General features: G+C 40.0%; 2 protein-coding genes across 3 annotated transcripts; one reads left to right on the top strand and one right to left on the bottom strand.

The window, feature by feature from the left end:
• Positions 1-6272: 6272 nt before the first annotated feature.
• On the bottom strand, positions 6273-19732 carry RB195_017415 (uncharacterized protein; the record flags this gene model as incomplete). Of its 2 annotated transcripts, XM_064184409.1 has the most annotated exons (6): positions 6273-6489; positions 7497-7600; positions 13193-13349; positions 18334-18475; positions 18540-18570; positions 19679-19732. In XM_064184409.1, 6 exons carry the CDS (start codon positions 19730-19732, stop codon positions 6273-6275), a joined length of 705 nt encoding a protein of 234 aa, XP_064040289.1. The 2 variants fall into 2 exon arrangements, with proteins under 2 accessions (XP_064040289.1, XP_064040290.1); XM_064184408.1 differs by lacking the exons at positions 6273-6489; positions 7497-7600; positions 13193-13349 and adding an exon at positions 15772-15856.
• RB195_017416 (uncharacterized protein) lies at positions 6310-10511 on the top strand (the record flags this gene model as incomplete). Its single annotated transcript, XM_064184410.1, has 4 exons — positions 6310-6459; positions 10188-10235; positions 10332-10362; positions 10429-10511. 4 exons carry the CDS (start codon positions 6310-6312, stop codon positions 10509-10511), a joined length of 312 nt encoding a protein of 103 aa, XP_064040291.1.
• Positions 19733-21189: the final 1457 nt, after the last annotated feature.

Genomic DNA, 21189 nt, shown 5'->3' with positions numbered 1-21189 from the left:
TGGAAATACCTTAAACAAATCTCAAGAAGTAGTTACTTTGAAATATAAAGATACGATCACTTCTATCTCACTACTGACTGTGTAATATAAATGGAAAAAATGGAATCTAAATGGGATGAAACAATCGAATGCAGCAACTCCCCTCGGAGCTCACCGCAGACAATGTCATGAAAATTTTCCTTTCTGTATTGCTGCCGCGATCTTGTCTTTCGAACTGGAAATTATAGCTCGCAGAGCTCTAGAAGCGTTTTGGATGAATGCAGAAGGTCCAAAAATGAATAAATGGGAAGAGTGTATAGACGTGAGCAACGTGTTGGCTCCGCATGAACACCATTGCGGATTTTGATCTACGGGATTTCTAGCGGATGTCCGCGTGGTGGGATCGCTGGCTACATCACAGCGACGCGGCTACTTAGGTAGGCACAACGATTTGGAGTTTTTTGGTTTTGTTTGCGGGTGTAATATCTTAAGGGATGATGACTCGTTCCGAATGAGGTATTTGAGAGGATATATTGCAAATGTTCTTACTTTCCAGGCTCTGACGAAGGCGACAACGCCGAAACGTTAGCCGTAATCAAAGACTGTTAACAATCGTGGCTACTGCTTGACAATATCAACCAAATACTCTCAGTCATTATGCCAAGATTCAAGGAAAGTCGAACTTTTGCGCTTCTGATAGCTCTTTTGTCTTATCTCTTTCTCATCGTCATGTGTGTAACGCTTTGCCTTTGTAAACGAGCATTGCGACGATGTTGTCAACTTATTCGCCATCGCATACTTTTTCCGTGTAACGTTCCCAAGTTTACACGTCCTCCCAGATTCCTCCAATCATCCTTTGTTAAGATCATCGCAATTCTGGCAATTTTAATTGTGATTTTGAAAGTTGAGACATGTCAGCAGGTTTTCCTTACTAACTCCGAAAGGTTCCAACGTCCGCAAAACGAGACCGATTGCTTCTCTCTTCACAACAGAATTACTGAGATTAATTTATTTTCTCATGGAGCGTGTCTGTCGTTACAATACAATAGTTGTTGTAGAACGTATTAAACTTACTCTCATCCAAATTATAGTAGGGTCAAAACGACATGAAACACGTACGCAATTGCGTTTCATGTCTTTCGAAGCGCTTCGGTGGAACGTAGTGGCTAGGAGCGTGGTGAAATCCTTGCTGGCACCACCCACCTCGGTTCCAACTGCTGCTTCCACAGCGCCGTTTCGAGCGTGTACGCAAATGCACATCAACTACACTCGTGTTTCATGTCGTATTGACCCGACTATACTGTACTATGTCACGCCGAAAGTTTGTTTTATACTCGCAACGTTATAACGAAAGTAGGAGCGTGGAAAGGATGTGCACACATGGGCCCCTGAATGGGTCGTAAATGTGCTAGTACTAACGTAAGCTCTTTCATCGAAGAATTATCGGAAGCAAATAAATTCCCTGGAATTACTTCGGAATCATGTGGTGTTTTGGATGTGATTGCGGATATCCCTCATCTTGTTGCCCCTTTTATAGGATCTATAAAGAACACATAGACAATGCAACATATGGAGTCATAAATTGCCCTGCTTGGTAGGAACATATTTCCTTATCATACGAAATTTCTTGATTTAGTGGCAAGACCCATTCGTTTTTACTTCGCCCACCACTGAATGTTCGTAAAACTATATTTAAAGCTCAACTGTCTATTACGAACTTGGCCATACCCCCAAACCCCTTCCTGAATTCTCATTTCTTAAACTACAAGGATCACTTTGCGATCTCACCCTCGGATTATTCGTTTTCATACTGTTGCTGCAGTACTACTAATACATTTGTTTGTATGATCAGAGACACTTGCAAGCGCATTGCCGCCGAAAACGAAGTAATGACAACAACCGTAATGCTTCTTTTAATCTAAAGACAGTGTTACTTATAGTTTACCCGCAATATGTAATCGAGCAGCATCACGAACTTCTCATGACTCCTATGGTAATGACTGCTTCTATGAAAGTCGTCGTCCCATTGAACTTCTCGAAACCAATAATGCGTGGCCTTGTCAGTCAATTCACATGTTCCATTATTGCTACGAAAGTCATGGGCTGTTATGGTTGCACAAAAGATACTTCAGCAATTTTTCTTGTCAATCGGATATACAACAAGCGTTGGCCCAAATAGAATGTGGATCGCAATCTATCGCCTTACCGTGCACTCGTTCTCGTAAATCTACCACTATACGTTTTTAGTATAACCAAACATATGTAGTGGGATCTGTAAGGCTCATAATGTACATAATAACGTGGCTCTTGAACTATCAAGAATCCTTCAATACACTCACAGTCTCGACAGTTTTTATTCCCTTCGCAAAATCATTTCTAAGTCGGACACTACTCCCGAGTTTTCTTTTCTCGATTTTGACGCAATTTGGAGCGTAATCAAAAAGTACCTCCTTTTTCCGTATTGTGTTTTACGTGCACATTTCTCCTAATGACAGTCTTTTTCGGACTTCTTCTAACAGGTTCACGTAAGCTTCTCGAAGGAAATCGAATAATATTACCAATACCTAATGCAATAATGCTACCATGCCTATTCCCTATTAATTTAGCATTACAATTAATCAGATTCATAATCAGAATCATTTTTTTTTACATTACATTCTATTTCAAATATTTCGAGCGTCAATCCGAAAGGTTGTTGAAATATATCATTTATTCGTATCCATTTAGTGGCATTATGCCCGACGAACTCGATCCTAATGAAGTGATGGAAGAGGTAAAGGAATAAGCGCTACAACAGATCAAAGCTCGGCTGAAGAATTGCTTATAGACTTCACAGAAGCGCAGCTAGAAGACTCGAAAGACAGTAATCAGCGTAGTCCCCCAGGTGGACTCTCCAAGAAGCGAAGTGCGCGATAACTATAATACAAGAACTCGTAAATAGCCTGATGGTTCAGCTTCAACATGCTTGCGCAAATGCGGCTGAAAAGGAGATCCGCTTTTGTATCCCCAACTTTCCGGTTTAGCCATTGATTATCTAATAATTAAAGAAGTTTCGCCATAGAATACCAGGGGGTTAATAGCAAGGTGGGAAATTACGAAAATAGAGCAGAAGTTGCAAGGACTACTGCACGATGCACCTTCAAACAGCACGGTTAAAAGCCCCTTACCACGGTTCCCTCCCACGGTTGCACGGGACCTTTGTAAATTTGCATGCTGGAGTAACAATCATCAGTTCGCGTCAGAATGCAAAGTTTACCGCACGTTAACGCAAGGACGCTACCGTATGAGGGCGCTTTCGCTATGTTTCAAGACTTTAACACAGACTGTCGCTACCGCACGACTGTAATCATTGCCTTTATTGTATTTGAGATCCATTGCAACATGTCTTGGCCTTGCGCCCTTACATGTTCCCGTAGCAGGCCAGGAGTCATCGCAAAATAGTTGCCCGCAATCAGAAGTAATTGATGCAAAAGAGTTCCGTTATTTTATTTTGAGAAAATGAGCTTCGTAAATCTTTGAGGTATGTTCATTCGCTTGAAGTCGGGACGATCTCTCGGCGATGACCCACTACGTCTGTGCTGAACTCACTAGCTTAAGATATTACACCCGCAAACAAAAACCAAAAAACTCCAAATCGTTGTGTCTACCTAAGTCGCCGCGTTGCTGTGATGTAGCCAGCGATTCCACCACGCAGACATCCGCTAGAAATCTCGTAGATCAAAACCCGCAAAGGTGTTCATACGGAGCCAACACGTTGCTCTCAGCTATGCACTCTTCCTTTTTATTCATATCCGATGAAATTGATCTGCAACCCATGGTGACTATGAAGTACTAAATGCGCAGAAGAAAAATGGCACTGGAAAAAACTTGGCATCTCAACGTTAATCCTTAAAGTATTGTCTGATCCGTAACCGTACATGGTCATTTATCGAGAATTGGCTTAGAATTAGCTACGTCAACATCTTGTCTTGGTGGCGCAGTATCTTAATGATTAGAAATCACTCGACCGTCCCCACCGTTTTTATAACCACGCAGTTCAACGATGCAGGACTGGCAACGAAGGTGGAATTTTTCTACATCACTTTTGGAAGAATTTTTCTGAACAGTTAAGTATCTGTGAAACCATATTTATGACCTTTTTTTAAAATAGTCGGAAATTCTTCTTTTAGTAGTTTTCCGCTTTCAAAGTGATATAGAACTACGAAACTTCGAAGATGGGGAGAAAACCGGTACCATTTATACTTTGATTTCTTGCTTTTTTCATTGGTAAACAACCAGAACAAGCTAGCTCACAATATAATAGTGACAGAATGTAGATCATCACAAAGTTTTAAAGGGGAGCAGTAGCTGTCGCTTAGCTGATTATCGCATAATGAACATTGTTTTGCAAAACTGTAGGAGTTCACTTTGTGCGATTATGATCGTACTTCACCTTCATTGTGTGTTATTCAATTGATGAAACGGCTTGTGAAGCTAAGGCTAGGAGTTTTCTTTTCGAAGGAAGAATTATTATGAAGTTAGACGAGACCGAACTTTCTGCTGTTCTCTGAACTAAAAAATACGACGATTCGAAAACAACCTTCCAATTCTTTTTAAGGAGGAGACAACCTTTAAAAAAACATTCACCGGATTGAAATACTCAGAAAGAGTGACGACGACCCAATTCACAACTTTGCTCTTGTATTGCTCGGAGGACGAATCAGGAAGGTGCTTGAGGTTGTTAGTGCTCAGGAGGAGAACCTAGAAAAGCAATTTAGACAGAGACAACGCAACCACTGGAATGACTTTCTAAAGTACAAACAATCGTAGTGCTTTCAAAAAATTCTAGAAAAGACAAAACTCGTCATAGAAATCCCTGTACTGCAATACTTCACTCACTGAGATCACCGCTGATCTATGTAAAACTACCTCCTAGCTTTGAAGAGCAGGGAGTTGCGCTTGCTCAAGTGAAAAAAGTGGTACGGAGATCTTATGATTGGCCCATTCATCGACAACCAACTCCTGCTGAGGAGACAGTCGATGAATTCCAGAGACCCTCGTCGGAAACTCTCCACTGCCATAACCAAGTAGTGTTATAATGTATCAGAAACGAGCTGCAGTAAATGTATAACGAGTACAACGGTAAAACAATTAGAAAACTGCGCTGAAGCGATAACTGCGCTCTAATTGCAGTACAGAACATTTCACAAAGTATAAAATTTGAATTCTTCAGAAGATTTCGTCCATTTTCTTCATCATTTTGTCTTGTCTTTGTCTTTTGTCTTTTGTGTACTTTATTTATCAACTAAAAATTTGGCTACTGTTGCCAGCATTCCGCTTCTCCACTAGCAGCACATAAAATATGCAGCGTCAACGTCAACTTACTGATAATTTTATTTTTGTCCATATTACGAAAGTCATAGTTATATACTTTCCTTCTAAGTTTTTATTTGATCGTTCACATGGTAAATCCGAAAATCAACAACGCGTTCTCTAATGAACTCACTGGCGTTGCAAATTCTACACAATGCGTTCTTTGGCTAGCTTACTGTGTATTAGGTTGGCGCAAAAGAAATGCAGGTTTTTCTATCTACAATCTAAATTAATACAATTCAGATCTAACAAAATTTATTTGGGGGGTTCTGGAAGCGATGAACTCATCGAAGGCAGTTTCTGCATCGCCTTGGTTTCTGAAGTGTTTCTCCCGCAAGAATTTATGAAGGTGCTTGAAAAAGTGAAAGTCAGTAGGCGAACGGTCTGGCGAGTATGGTGGATGATCCAGAGTTTCATAGTTCAACTCATGCAGCTTTTGCCGTGTGATCAATGAGACGTGAGGTCTAGCGTTGTTATGAAGTAGGATTACTCTTTTTCTATTGATCATAAACTTCGCAGCTTCTGGTGCATTTCATCGATTTGCTGGCAGTACTTTTCTGCTGTAATTGTTTCACCCGGGTTCAGAAAGGTATAGTGGATCATACCCGCTGCAGACCACCAAACCGTAACCATAATCTTCTTTTGGTGAGTTTTCGACTTTGGATGATGTCGTGGAGCTTCTTTTTGGTCCAGCCACTGAGCAGATCGTCGCCTGTTATCATAAAGTATCCATTTCTCTTCGTAATTCACAATCCGTTAGAGAAATAGATCGTTTTCATTGCGCAAAAGATGGGCCGACCTCAAAACCTATCTGAAAACGGCGATTTTTCTGACTTTCGGTCAATTCATGTGGAACCCACCTGTCAAGCTTCTTGGTCATACCAGCTTGTTTGGATCGTGGATCAGCTTCGACTGGCGTCGATCAGCTTCGACTGTCGCCTTCAATACGTCGTTATCAAGTATTGGTGAACGGCTGCCATGTGGTTCGTCTTCGAGGCTGGTGTTGCCGGCACGAAACTTTTGGAACCAACGTTGTACTGTGCATTCGTTGATACTTCTCTCGCCTCATACTTCGTTGATATTTCGAGCGGTTTTAGCAGCAGTCCGGCCCAGTTTGAACTCGTAGAAGTAAATTTGACGGAAATTGCGATTAGACGACTGAAAATAAAAACCAAATTATTTTATAATAAGCAACTTGAATTAAATTCCATATACATATTTAGAAAACTCATATAATAAGCTTTCCAACAATATATAACACCTCGTAAAAAAACCTTGGTTTATAGAAAAAATAGTGTTGAAACTAATAAAACAAAAAAAACCTGCATTTTTTTTTGCACCAACCTAATAGTAAACACAAAATTTGTTTGCTGCGTGTGTGTGTTTTACGCATGCTGATCTTGCGGATGTAGGGTTAAAGTGCACTGCCTACGCGACATTGACGTCAGCTGGGTTTCACATGACTTGCTCCCTCCTGTTTATAGGGCGCTACATGTACCAAAACATGCAGTCTATTCCTTTTCGTGCCATGTTTTGCAGAGGAGAGGAAAGGAGCAGCTCAAATATTACTGCTCAGTCAACTTCTTTTCTCAGCTCCAAGCGTCACAGTGAATAAGGATTCAGCAACGAATCCACTCTATAAGAGACTACAACGTCATTGGTGTCTGTTCAAGAAACAACGGCGACCTTCATGAAAGCATCCACTTAAGGACTGGATCACGTAGCTTCGAGGACAAAGTTCTATTTTGTATAATGGAAATCTGTTTAAAAAATTGATAAACTAGAGCTGATAGCTTTTCTCTCAGTTTGTACTGGGTTCATTTCATGCACAAGCCAAAGAATTAGGTGCTTTGTAAAATTTAGTTTTGATAGTTTTGGTCCTACGATCTCACGTAGTAAATAAGCGACCTTTTTAGTGTTGTACTTGAAGACATGGAATAAAAAATATTATTCGTATCAGACCTAAAATAGCTTCAGCTTGTAGAAATTTGCGAAAGTTGAAATGAAGAGAGGAGAAGATCTTCTTTTTTAAATTTACAGTTGGATACCTCGATCACGAGATTTTTCGACATACATGTTTATCTCATCTTTATTATTTATTCTGAGTTTGAGCAGAGCAGCATGCTCTAAGAAGAAAAAGCATCCTGAAATAACAGGAAAACCACCTGGAAATCCGCAATTCGATTGCATCAGCCTTACAGTTCACGTGCTCATCACATGCACCAGCGTAAAATACCGTAGTCTCCGTACTTCCTGGAAGCTCTGACGCCTGGAACGTCGACTATTGCATCCGTGAGATTGATCGATGAACAAATGCTAATCTATCGCTGACAAGCCGGAATAAGCAGGTCAAGTGCACCACCAGTGGGTTTCTCATTTGTTGAAACCAAGAGAAAAACCAAAATCTACTTTAGATCTGTAAATTGTGATAATTAAGAAGAATTAACAATAATTGTAAAAATTTGTATTCCACTTGTATTTTTTGTTTCTTTTTCTGTTTCTGTAGGTGCACAGAAAATCCTTGAACTCCTTGAAAAAAGTGAGGCCTCGAGCGTCTCTGTTTTTACGAAGCACGAAGTTGCTTTTTGACTACATAGTATCAAAACTTCAGCTTGTTTTAAAGCCTTTTCGAAAGAAAAATTTTCAGAAGACTTTCGAGACGATGGACCTCGTTTAAAGGGCCGTGCCACAAATTTGACAAGGTTGAGATCTGTCCAAGAATAGATAGACTTTGAGGTGCAGATCACTGCTATGAGTGCGATCACATCCACTTCCCTCTAAAATTCCTATAGAACTGCACCAGTGGGTTTCTCATTTTTTGAAACCAAGAGAAAAACCAGAACTGCGTGGAAAATGGCGTTGTCGATCGAACTTCCTTACGAGGCACCTAACGACGTGTCACTGAATATTCATGAGTTTGGTTATCTTCCATAACCTTCTCAGTTCGTTTTTTTTTCTGCAGAGTTTTGGTTACTGATGTTGGGAGAGAGTAGTTATTTCCGAGTCTCTCAATCTTTTTATCTTTTCGTAATTCTCTCGTGTTTTTTTTTTTTGCAAGAATGTCAGTATGTGTATGTGATCAATGAAATTTGAACCCACGTTTTCTAATTAGAAATTCTCAAAAACAGCAAGGTCCTGTACTCCCGACAATTACCTAATGCCGGTAGCTTCTACTTCGTGAAATTTTGCGAAAAAGGAGAGTTTGAGGAGATTTGAGGAGGAACGCGAGCAGCCATTTATTTCACTGTATTCGAACATTCATACAATTTTCTGTTCTTTATATGAATCCTGAAAATAAAATATTCTTTTTATTTAAAGCGAACACAAATGTCTGCGAAGATGGGCAAAACTATCGTGCGTCGTATTCTCCGAATAAAGCGTGAAAGCGTTTAATAAGTGAGGATTCTCCAAAGGTAGCCAAGGTAACGCAAATTGTCGACGTCATCTTTTTTGATGCACCATCCGTACACAGCCGAACTTTCTTCGCGCCGTCGTCGTTAATTTCGCAGACCCCCTAAATTGTGACGTGAATCATGCTCATTTGATCCGTCAGCAGCAATGATGTTTTTTTCTGCGGGGAGAGAACACCACGACTGTATAACGCATCCTGCAATCATTACACTTTGCCCTCATCTCCTTGTTACGCGACAAGGCCCTTGTTAGACCACCATTCTTACATCCCCAGCACCTACAAGTTATCGTAAATGTTCAAATAGGACTCACTGGATTCATATCAAGCACTTGCTGCACTCACCGCAAGAGACGTGTCCATAGTATGGCGTTTGCAAAGATGTTGTTACTTTTTGCGGAAAAGATGCTCTAGTGTTAATATTAGGAATAGTAATCAAGTTATTTCGTTCACTCAACTCTGCTGGTGCGTTTCACGTGGCAACTGACCCTGGCCAATGTATCATGTAGATTATCGTATCCGAGAGCGACGCGAGTGACAAAGTGGTACGGTAGGTAAACAATAGTGGCGTTACGCAAATGCCGATGTTGATGGTGAACAGCAGCCGTATGAAAAGAAAAGAACATATGAACAAATAATTAGCTGTGAGAGTTACTCCTGCACAGATATCTTAGAGTCGGTGACTAAGACAGCAGCATGATAAGGCAGAGGATCACATAAGAAATTTCCTTTTCGAAGATGTCCGCTGTCCGAAAATGTCCGATGTCCGAAGATTCCCTGAACGACTTTTTCGGATCCAGGCCTGATTGATTGTGATATATTATAAAACGTTTCTGTGTATTAATGAAATTCGTGATGCCTTCTACCTGTTTCTTCTCAAAGGAGTCCTTAAATATATGCAGCTAGTTACATCTACGTTTCGATCGTTCCAACTTTTTTAGTGCCTCAGATCGATATATAACTTTACATTTTATCGTACTACCCCCAAGGTAGTGTTTATTCTCTCGTTTTATTCGAATCTAGTACTTGAAGTGCAAAAACTAGGAAAGAACATGAGGTTTGTTGGAACAGACGTCAGCAAGAACTCTTCACCTCTTTATCCCCGAAAGCAATGTGAGTTATAGAGAATGAATTCTTGAACTGTCCGATAAGTACTTGAAATTTGACGAAGTTCGTGCCCGCGCTCGACTCTTTCCATTTTTCCACTGAAAAAGTCCCTAGCGATTTGCTTGCAAACATCTGCAATTGTTATTGTTATTGTTGTAATGTGTAATTTGTATGTGTAATTGTTCATGTTTTTCTTTAAATTCTCCATCATATGAATCAAACCGATATCTAACGGCGCTGTTAGCAATTTTACCGGACGACTGCTTCGCCTGTTTCATACCATGCTAAACTTGAAACTGTCCTTGCACGTGTAAACTACAACCAGTTTAATGACATTCAGATAAAAGAACCGGGAAGAGCTGTGTTCAGCGGGGCAGACAAAGGGAGTGTGAGTACGGCTGTTCATACATCAACACGTATCAGCGGAAGTACAAAGTGCGCTGAGCGAGTGTGCAGTTCAGATTCTCAACCATAATTTCTTGAGAGAACTTCACTCGGTTCTAAATACAGTAGCCGTGAGAATTCTTTGTTCTAACTAATAACTTAGTTCTAATTTCAATCTCTGATCCACGTTGTTTTAGATTCATTGATTTTGTTTTGTACCATTGGATACGAACACCAGTCGATTGCAGAAGACGAGATCTATCGATCTGGGTTATTTTGAACTCTGAAGAACCTTCACAAATGCCTTCTGTTTTCTAATTTACCAGCAGTTTCAAATCAGTATAAGAGTTCGTTGCGCCTGGATGATATGTATACAAGAATGATGCGGACAAAATGCGAGAAAAGTGTGTCAATATCAGTAGCGGATTTTACTTTCGTATCATTTCCGAGATTGAAGCGCAGGCACTTCACCCGCTGAAGGAAATGTATAGAGGTTGGGGAAAAAAAACAGTCGAGGTTTCACCCGCTTCTTTCAACTACATACAGCGACAGCAGTACCCTCTCCCTCAATGCTTCCTCAAACCTCTCATTTATATTTGAGAGTCCTAAAATTTTTAGATTTTGGAGAAGCAATCTATTTCAAGTTGATTGAAAGACTTGCACTCCCATCCAGAAAAGGTTTGGTACGGATATTTATCAAAAAAGACAACGTGCGACCATGTGAGAATACTACATATGAAGAATACTATGTAGCACTTTGCCTGCAAATAAAAATTATAATAGTAGTAGTAATAATTGATAATAGAATAGTTACACTTTAACAAAGATCTGTAAATGAAAATATTCTCCAGACTATCCGATTAATCCTTTACGGCGTTGACTCGAGTCCGTTCCACTAAGTCTCTTTCTTTGTTCACAATCATTATTGTTCTTTCTTGTCTAGGTAAAACTCTCCTCTTTCGAAAAGTACAATACTGTAACTCTCGTCAGAAACAAAAAGAAGCGAGCAGTGTATAGAAATCGAAGTAAGATCACTTCTATTGAATCATAAAAGTTTTCAAGCATTCACTGGTTCCCTGTGGTCATTTGATCAACTACTAAAGGAGGTGAAATCACTACGTAAATCACCTGAGTAGAAGCTGCTACGGAAAGATTCGTCCTCGAGAAAAGCGAAGAAATACTTGAAAATTCGCATAAAACAAGTGTTAGATGGGTAATGCATCAACATTAAAACCTAATGCTGTCATAAAAGGTCCTTACGATTTACTAAAGCCATGCAAACTTTTATAATCTATTTGGCTGTTTCGGAGCTGTGCATATATTGATCTACAGGGCTTTTCCTGTGGATCTATAAATTTTCCTTAAAATCCCAGAAGCCAATCGCTAAGAAAATGATATTTTGCGTGCGATAACTATGATGAAATTTATTCCCTGGAGGCGACGAGCAGGTTTGCAACCACAGAAGTATTTTCTTTTATCAACAGAGATGATGTGGAATTTCCTCTATCGCATAATGTGTTGATTTATTATATCCTCTGAGAAAAGGGAAGAAAAGTCATAGTGGACCCATATTTCGGAGAATTACTGAAATTCCACTCTATAGTGTCCCTGTGCTTCTCTTTCCGATTGCTGTTTCCGTGACGAATCTCGTTCTTTGTTCCACTAGCCGTTACACCTCGGGTGCTACCGTACTCAAACTACATGTGAATTGCACATTTCATCGATGATAGTGTAGAAAGTGGAGAGGCGCAGAGTTGGTTCCGCTCTGGAGTACGCGCGATCACTACGTGCAAAATGTATCGTTTGCAATCGTATAACCTCGAATTCCAGCAAGATGTTGTCGTTGTGCTGGGGGTTCCTTGATTTATTCGGAAAATATCGACAAAAGAACGGAGGAAATCAAAAACACAATGGAAAATGCCAGCAAAACTATCAATTCAATTGTTCTTGGAACAAGAGATTTCGATAGAATACCAACAGTATCCATAACAGAGGAGTTTCGAAGCAGCACCGCCGTTGATGATTAAACTCTACGGTAACAATTATCAGCACACTAATCTGTCATTTGAGCCATTCCATGTGCTGATACGACAGAGATCTATTTCATCGAGCGAGTGCACTTTGTCCTACGCGTGTTCTTTGAACAAACGCTCGACGGCCGTAAAATCCTGTTCGCCGCGCACTTTGGTACGAATGGTCGTACAGATTTTTTCCACTTCTCGCTACACTAACCTGTTTCTCATTTTTTTCTTCAGGACAAATTCTTCAGTTTCGAAAAGATTTTTTCTAAAGGTGAACATTAAGAAAAGGAAAAACGTAGGGTTTTTTCCCGGCAGATTCATTTCCCCTTTCGAAAAAAAAATAAATTTCACATAGATTCGAGAACTTTCATTGTTTCAAAGGAACTCAATAATAATTTGCTACATCAGTAGACTACACAACACTTCCCTGTTGTTTTTATTTTTGGGAAAAACAAACAAAAAATATAGAGGTGAAGTACAATGTACGCTTAAAACAGATATGAAAAGGCGAAATACGAAAATGCAACACCAAAAAAAATATCTCAGCATCGTATGGCTTAATATTCCTCTAAACGAGGAAAAGATTATGAATAATAGTTAATATGAATAATAGTTAATTTTTGGTGAATCTATGTAGTAGGTGCTGGCAAAACCATCAAATAAAGAGTACGTGTAGCGTAGCAACGTTTAAGAAGTTATTCGTTGCTTAATTATGTATTCCCTTGAAACTCTATCACCAACGAATGTTCGTTTTCCTTAAAGGGCACGACTGCTTAGTTTAATCAGGTCCCGAAAGTTTTATCCTAACCTTCTTTAGTTAACGACAAACCATAGATTGCTGTAGTAATTTCATGAGATAACCCCTTCCTGGTCAATTTATCCACAAAATGAGGATCGAACGCCTGCCAGAATATCTGGAGGAGGATAACATTGAGGGTACGACACGCAATAATATATGAGGGGCCGCCGCTGGGTTTGCTGTTGGCTCGGTCGCGACTTCATACGCTGTGCACGTGAATAGTCGCATCAGATGTGATCTTTGTCGAAGATTGTTGCTAGATTCTAATGAAGAGTAAAGTTGTGATTTCGTAGAAGTTCTGAAATACGGAGGTGAGTATTGTAATTTCCCACGAAACTGTCATAAAGTTCCACCATCTTCGAAAAATTCTACGATCCTGGGAAACACCACCTTTAGACCTTCAGAAAGGAGAGAAATTATCTGGCGTTGTGGGCGATCCCTTCGAAGCGCACTTTTTTCGGCGATAACCTTGACTTCTCCGAAAAACACGTCCATGCACTTAACAGATACCGTACCAGTTCTTGGTGGGAATAGGTGGGTGCCCGATAAGGCTTCGGAAGACAAAGGTAAACAGGGAGTACCCTTCACAATTGAGGTACATTGGAAACTCGAAAAGTTCGAGTTCTTTTAACTTTCTCTGAGATCACTTTCCAGTTTGATATTTCAAGCGAAGTGAAGAAAAATCTCCAGTTCTCTTTAGATGGTCAGAAGTCTAGTTGAAACTTCCATTCAAATTTACAAATCTACGAAGTACGGAACCCAAGAAGGATTCTTCGTTCAGCAATCGGCTGATTACTGCAGGTTTTTTTGTTGCTGATTGAAAAATAAGAAAAGAAACGGATTATGATTGAATATTATATATTTACTGTAGTTTTCACTACAGAACAACTCTTATAAGGTAATAAATAAAGATTTTCTCAACGGTTTTTGTTTTAATAATTTGAATGAAATGGTTCAATGAGGTCGAACAGAAAAACTCTAATTTTAGTTAGAATTTGCACCAAAACTTCACCGTTTGAGCAGATACCATCGTTTTCCGTTTTATTTACAAGTATAAATAAATGAAAGAGCTCGAAGATTTGAACAAATATATGAACAAACACTCGAATACCAAAATTACAGCTGGCACTTCAACTTTAACCTCCAACGAACACTAATTTGGTATTTTCACCAATAGTTTGTTTAGTACAAAAGATGTTTTGTACAATTTCCCTTCGAATTCCACATCCTACAGCGAGAAAGTAATGAGGAGTGAAGATCCTACCGATAGGGTTATCGTTGGGAAAGAGGAATTGTAACGGACGAAGGAATTGTTAGTGGAATTCGAATATCAAAGAATATTCTAGAAGGTGATGAAAATAAACAAGTAAATGGGATATTTAAGTATAATTTGAAGAAGTCTTCATTTTCATTCACGTTACTCAGAACTCACTCCGAAACAAATTTCCTATTCCTAAACTAGCCAGGCGTTTTCATTTTGGATATTGCAACAAGAAGACAAAATGTTAGTTAACGCCTTTTTTGGAACATTAAGAAATTTCTGCATTCTCTGAAAACATCAGTTCACACGCAACCATATTTTTTATCTTCAGGAGTATCACCTCCTAAACATACATGCGATTCACATGCATTAGTCGATCGCATAGTGTTATTGTAAACAATAAGAAGCGGAAATATGCGACCGGCCACTGTAGTGGTTATTCATGGTGTAGGTAGATTGTAGGCAGGAAATTGAGGATGTTTGTGAAACACTAGCCTATAGCGAAAAAAGGGAGGGTTAACTGCAAAATCGCAGTGATCAAAAATTGAAATCGGAGTGGAGGATCAGGGAAAAAATCCTTTGTATGCGGAAATGGAGTACCTAAACAAATGTAAATTCCCAAGCTCGTTCTCTGCCTTCTCTACTACAGTACTCTTAGATGTTACCTAGACTCTTAGAGACTGTAGATTTATAGCAACCCAGACAGGTTAATGATTTCGTGGAAACCCCCACCACCGTAGCTGGGACAACACTAATGGATACCCCTCATCTGCACAGATCACAGCGATCTCCGAACACTGCTGCTGTTGCTGCCGCTGCTGCTGGTTGGTATGATCGATGATCGACGAATGAACACCGTTCGTCCCCCCTTGATCGTCGTTCATTGTTGGTCTTTCGGGTGCAGTGTGTCGTCAACACAGCGACGAACTTGTAGAGACAACGTGAAGTGTGCAGAGAACACTAGGACATCTAGACATTACGTAGGTCCTGTGGTTATAGAATCTACAACGGGAGTAGAAGCTTGCCACCATTGAATTTCGGTTGGATTCTCCGATATTTTCCAGTAACATCAAATGCCCATAAAGGATAAAGGATAAAGCTTCTGGCGTTAATCATCGTTCTGGCGTTTGGAATGCGCCCTCACGTTCACTTCAATTCAGAATCGTTTGAGGTTTACGAACGTGTAACTGGCCTGGACAATGAATTGCGGGGCTAGCCGATGTGTCAAGTCAGTGTTTTTATCCTCCCAAACAAGTTTGGTACCAATCTATCGACCCCGGAGTAAATCGAGGCTTGGTGAGGGCTAGGGCGGATTCGAACCTCCGATCGCTCCTGCAGGAAGAGGAACTTGTAACCGCTACACTACACCCATCCAATGTTCGCCCCATAAAACGACTAAAATGATGATACGAAGGTTTGTGCTATTCATTTATCGTGAGCTGTTCTTTCATCGTCTCTGTCATTCCTTCTCCTTTTTTTCCAGCAGATCAATGATGCAGTTCGTAATGTCGTGTGATCGTAATGCTATGTGGCGGGACTTTGCACTGGAAGTTCACAATAAATTAGATAGCTTTTGTCAAACAACTACAGCTACTACAGACTAAATATCCTGACCAGCACGGTTACCATGCCTGGAATTGGGTGGATCCATAAGTGAAGGTGTTCCATTGTGCTTAGGAATGCTTAGAGAAAAAAGAAAGAAAGGAAAGATAGAAAATAAACGTATTGAATTAAATAAATTATTTCCTTCCCCATTCCACTCGCCTTCCTCCTTCTGAGGTAGATCACACTCAAAATGACCTGAAGGTTGGTGCCGTTACCTGAGAAGCTGCGATCAAAGTGGGTCCCTCGCTACCTCAAACAATCGCCGCAGTTCGAGTGGAGCTAGCAACACGACAAAAACTGTATTTCCAGCAAATTTTGACGTATCAAAACACTTTCCTTCCAGACATACATAGGTGGGGCAGAAAAACTACTATTTATTAACGATCAAGCTCTGAAATGCCTTTTTTTCTATGCATTACTTGTGAATTCAAAACATGGCCTAGCACATATTAGTTATGATCGCCTGCAGTTGGCCTGAGCTGAGAGTGTCGACATTTCGAAAGTGATCAGGTCGTTTAAGCTCTGTTTGGACCGTGTTCAGAGATCATTGGAGTGGGTAGGGTCATAGGGCCACATGTACCATTATGTTTCTCATCTAGAAAATCCCTTACCCTCCACATGGGAAACAGTACGGCTACGGCACATTACGTTGAAGCAGCAGCTGCCACGTGGTCTAGTGTAATGAGGAGCAAGAAAAAGTACCGTTCGTAATCTGACGGCAGTCACGACCGCGTTTCATAGAACGTCCATGTCTTTTATCGAGGACAACAGGAAATCCAACATGTCACGTAAGAGAAGTGCTGTACTCAGCCGCCGCCATATTCACTCACTAATATTCAGTAAAAAAAAACCTGCGAAAAAACTCAAAATGCAGACCACACACTCCAGCTGACGATATGACCGGGGTTTTTTTTCGTGCAATTATGAAGGATGAGGACAAAGTCCGCATTTCTTAGAATACAGTGAGCGTTCGTTATGATCCATCTTTGTTGTGTATGCAGCGACGCAATTTTGCACAACTACGGCTTCCCCCGTCCGAGCTGCTGCAAACAATCCTAGGAGTTTTGATGTATCACAGCGTTGCTGCACATTTACGCAGATCACGATTTACGCAGATCATTTTCAGCGCGAGAACGCAGGACTAATTCGCTATCTAGTAGTCGCTATAGTAATCGATTTTGCAAGTATGAATTCTTTTCTAAGGTGTGGTTCTACCTCTCGTTCGAAAAAAAGGCGATCTAAATGCGTCTTGGTTCGGACACAGTTAAAAAAAAAGTGGCCACGTGACATCTCTGAAATCTCTGTGTAGTTTTTGCTACGTTAGTCACAAGGAAGATTAAGAAACACAGGCAGGGGGAAATAGGGCAAAGTTTGCGCTAAACACACACGATAACAGGGAACATGTCGTTGAAAAATCAACAAATTGCCATGTAAAGGAAAAGAAGTTTACGTGATGTACGTCCTCGTAAATCTTTACTGTTTCTGATAGATTTCATCCAAAAAAAAATATTTTACGAAAAAAACAAAGGATACATCACAAAATACGTGCTTTAAAATGCAAGTCCACGTAATTGTAGTGCCTCCACATATGTATGTCTACAAGAGAATTATATCAAATGAATAATAAGCGCTGTTCCCACGTCTCAATGATACGCTGACAAGCTAATTGATAAGATCAATGGTGAATCGATTTGCTAGATCATAAAGCCAGCATATGTTCCTGTACTGTTCACGAACTTTCGGAAAAATTCCATCTAAGATTTCTGACCGCAAACCTAAGAACTTCGCCTCATCTTCTCCATTCATCTAAGGCTTTCGGTACGTATTATACATGTTTACTGGACATTTTCAAAAAGAGTTCAAAAAATTGTATGATCACAAAATTCCAAGCAATCCCCACAGTTCCTTATCCAAGTAATCAAAGCATATCGATCCATCAGTTTTTCTCTTCATCAGTCATTGTTTCACAAAAAAAATTACTAATAATTAAGTGGTTCTACAATTTTCTTGTCATTTTACTATGAGTATTCAAAATAATATGACACTAAAATCGTGAAATCACTAAAATGATAGCGGAAGAGAAAAGAGTGGGACGGTGTATATTATTGATTGGGGTGAGGGACGGGCAAGGGGAAGGGGAGTGGAGAAAGGGAATTACTGTTATGTAGTAAGAATGTTCAATGTGAGCATAGCGAATTTTTCCGTTACGCAGCAAATTCGTCGAGAAGGAAATGTGTCTCACACAGGATGATCTTAATGATCTCCTGTTCTGTCACATCCTAGGCTGTAAACTGTATGTACGATGTAAATGTACACTTACAAACGTTTCATTGCTACTTAGAAAAACGACTAGAAAACAGCGGTTCCGGGCCGGCGCCTCTCATTTATCGGTATATTTGCCTCCAACAACTATTACCTCAGATCCAGAGTAATCACAAAAGTGTCATTTATCAGCGAACAGCTGTTATGCTGCGACTTCCTCGCATAGTTATCGTGTACGCCGTCCAAAAAATGAACCCGAATCGCGCCGGGAATTCGTTCGATGCGCGTTTGTACCTCTGAAAACTAACCGGTATTCCTTGTTTTCAGCTTTCAAGAGAACAAACAAACATACGCACATACTTAAGCACGAGTACCCTGTCGCTGCTACTGCCTGCAAAACGAAGATGATAAATGGAGCACATTTTCTTCATAACAACAAATGGTGGACTTCGCTCTTTGAAGCTTCAGCTACATGTAGAAGACAAAAGAGATAAGAGAAGATTGGCGCAGTAGCACAAAAAAAAACTTTGAAAATTATCATTGATTAGTTCTTTTTTCTTCTCGTTATTTCGACACTAAAAACAGGCTGAGTAAGCGTCTTAAAATCAAACTGAAATGGCAACGAGAATGAGAAATTACGAAAAAGAACTGGATTGGCAAGATAGAGGAATAGGAATGTTTAGTGTGGATGTTCCATGAATAGAAGACCATATGTATAAAAGAAGAGCAAAAATATACCTTTCCCATCAAAAATTCTTTATACAACACAACAAGCACTTAAAAACTGCTTTTTGCGAATGAATGTTCGCAATCTGAGTGTTACGCCACCGCCTGTCGCGTGTCCACATTCGACGAATCTACCGTATCCGTTTTTATGTGTTTGAGTGATATGTGTACGAATAAAATCGATGGGCGCCGCTTGTAATCGTAATCATACCTGGAAAACCTGTTTGAGCAAAAAAAAAAGATGTTTTATAGCCACGTTATTTCTGATGCAATAAGTCTGGATTTCTCACTTACATGCCGTACATTTATGTGTCCGTGTTTTTTTTTCTCGTGGGTTTCTATCGACCAGTTTTAGTCCTCCCCAGCAGTTGAAAGTGTTCCCTCATTCCTACTTTATTTGTTTGTTTTTCTTAGTCCCCACTTTTGAAATGTTCAGATCAGGTTACCGGATCAAGCGCGCACACGCCTACGTGTTCGCCACAATTACACAGCTTGTGAAGAATGCCTTTGTATACGATTGCTGCTGCTAGTCGACAGCAATAACTAGAACTAGCAACTTCTTAGCTTGTTTGCACTTTTTTTCTGGCATCAGTCTGTTCGCTCTAAACTGTAGTATTTGAAAATCAGTTCAAAATTGATCTTGTACAGCAGTGAAATATACGGCGGAGGTAATTTGGAAATGTTAACGAGTTAATCAAATTAACAGTAACGCATACAGCTGCGTGCACGTATCTCTGCAGTGGTGACCGCGACGCGTCTACCGCAACGCACACCTTGTTAGGTCTCCGCTCCCCAAGCAGCGCGGCAATGCGCACGTAAGCGGTCATGCAACCGCATTTTCTCGTGTTGTCATAAAAAATCGCTTCCTTTCAATTCAAAAACAAAAAAAAAATCAGAGGAATCATACGGCTAACGTTGTTCTGCCTTTATCACAGTTTCCTTCAAAATCACTTCGAATAGAGTTTTTTTTTAAGTATTGGTTAGGAATTCGTCTTTATGACAGCGTGTCGACGTACAAATGATTTCGTGACAAGACCTCAATGTTTATGTATGATGTAAGCGCTCGATTCTTACTTTCTGAGAAGTAAGAATCTGAGTACTTGGGTCTTTGAGATAAATATACATGAGAATGTCAATCAGCACCATACGGCACTAAGTGCAAAAGTTTCCAGAGGTATACAATTAGTTAACAATAACTTTTTCACATCCCTATAAAAGTGTGGATAGAATTTGAAACATTTGCAAATATTATCTACTCGTGTAGATGGTTCCACCTCAACGATGCTTTGTTCTGGCGACAGTGTTAGTGGTAGCAACTGAACGATAGGCAGGCGATTCACATGTGAATGTTAGTGAGTCGATAAACAACAAACACTCCACACTTAGCAAAGTGATAAAGAGAGCAAGGTTTGCACCTACGTTTGGCTGCGCTTGGCTGGTAAAGAAATGGCTTTAGTGCAGGTTCATAGTTTAAACGGTCGGTACCGCAGAATACAATCAAATACAGGTTTTTGTATGTCTACGAGGTTTTGAGTGTTGTGGATGGAATCAGGGAAAAAGCAGGATCTTCATCTCAGTGTTGCTTTTACTCGATGGGATGTGATCTTCGACAGATTGTGATGGACATTGCTCCCTACCCATCCGAATGATCACAACAATCAAACACCATCAACTCACTATAACATTGTTTACGGTCAAGAATCTCCGGGTACTTCGATCCCGGCGAGTTTTCCGATGAGCGGAAAGAGCGCCGTCAGAGACTAAATCTATTCCATCGGTGATTTCACGGAGTTTGGAAACGGAAATGTTTCCTGGTTCCACCAGAGCTGATTTGATGCCATCCTACCATCTCCTATGTTTTTTTTTAAATGGAAACTAGCTGACCATCTAAGTGCTACTAAGAACTGATCAACGCAAGTCGTCAACGCATTTGTCAAAGAAAAGAAAAAACTTTAAAAAACAAAAGGAAAGAAATGAAAAACAAAACAGACCTATCCAGGCGGTGTACTTGCAAACTCGGTAAAATTGTTTTGTGCTCGTGAATTTGGTGATACTATACGAATCTTGGAGAAATTTCTGGGAAAAATCGTAATTTTGACGAGTCGGCAATATTTATATGCCGCATGTCAAAATTTGATTGAACAGTGATTTTTTTAAACGAGTTTTTAGTTTTGCTTATCTTCTGTTCTGTTTTTTCGTTCTTAGTTTTAGGGAGGGAAACATCTTTTAAAAAAGACACAAAAAAACAAAATGTTTACATAAAACAACGGAAATGTTGTACGGT

This window comes from Necator americanus, chromosome II (genome assembly GCF_031761385.1).
Source record: "Necator americanus strain Aroian chromosome II, whole genome shotgun sequence".
Classification (NCBI taxonomy): Eukaryota; Metazoa; Nematoda; class Chromadorea; order Rhabditida; family Ancylostomatidae; genus Necator; species Necator americanus.
The sequence above is the reverse complement of the archived record's forward strand: the minus strand, read 5'-3'. Positions and strand labels throughout refer to the sequence as shown.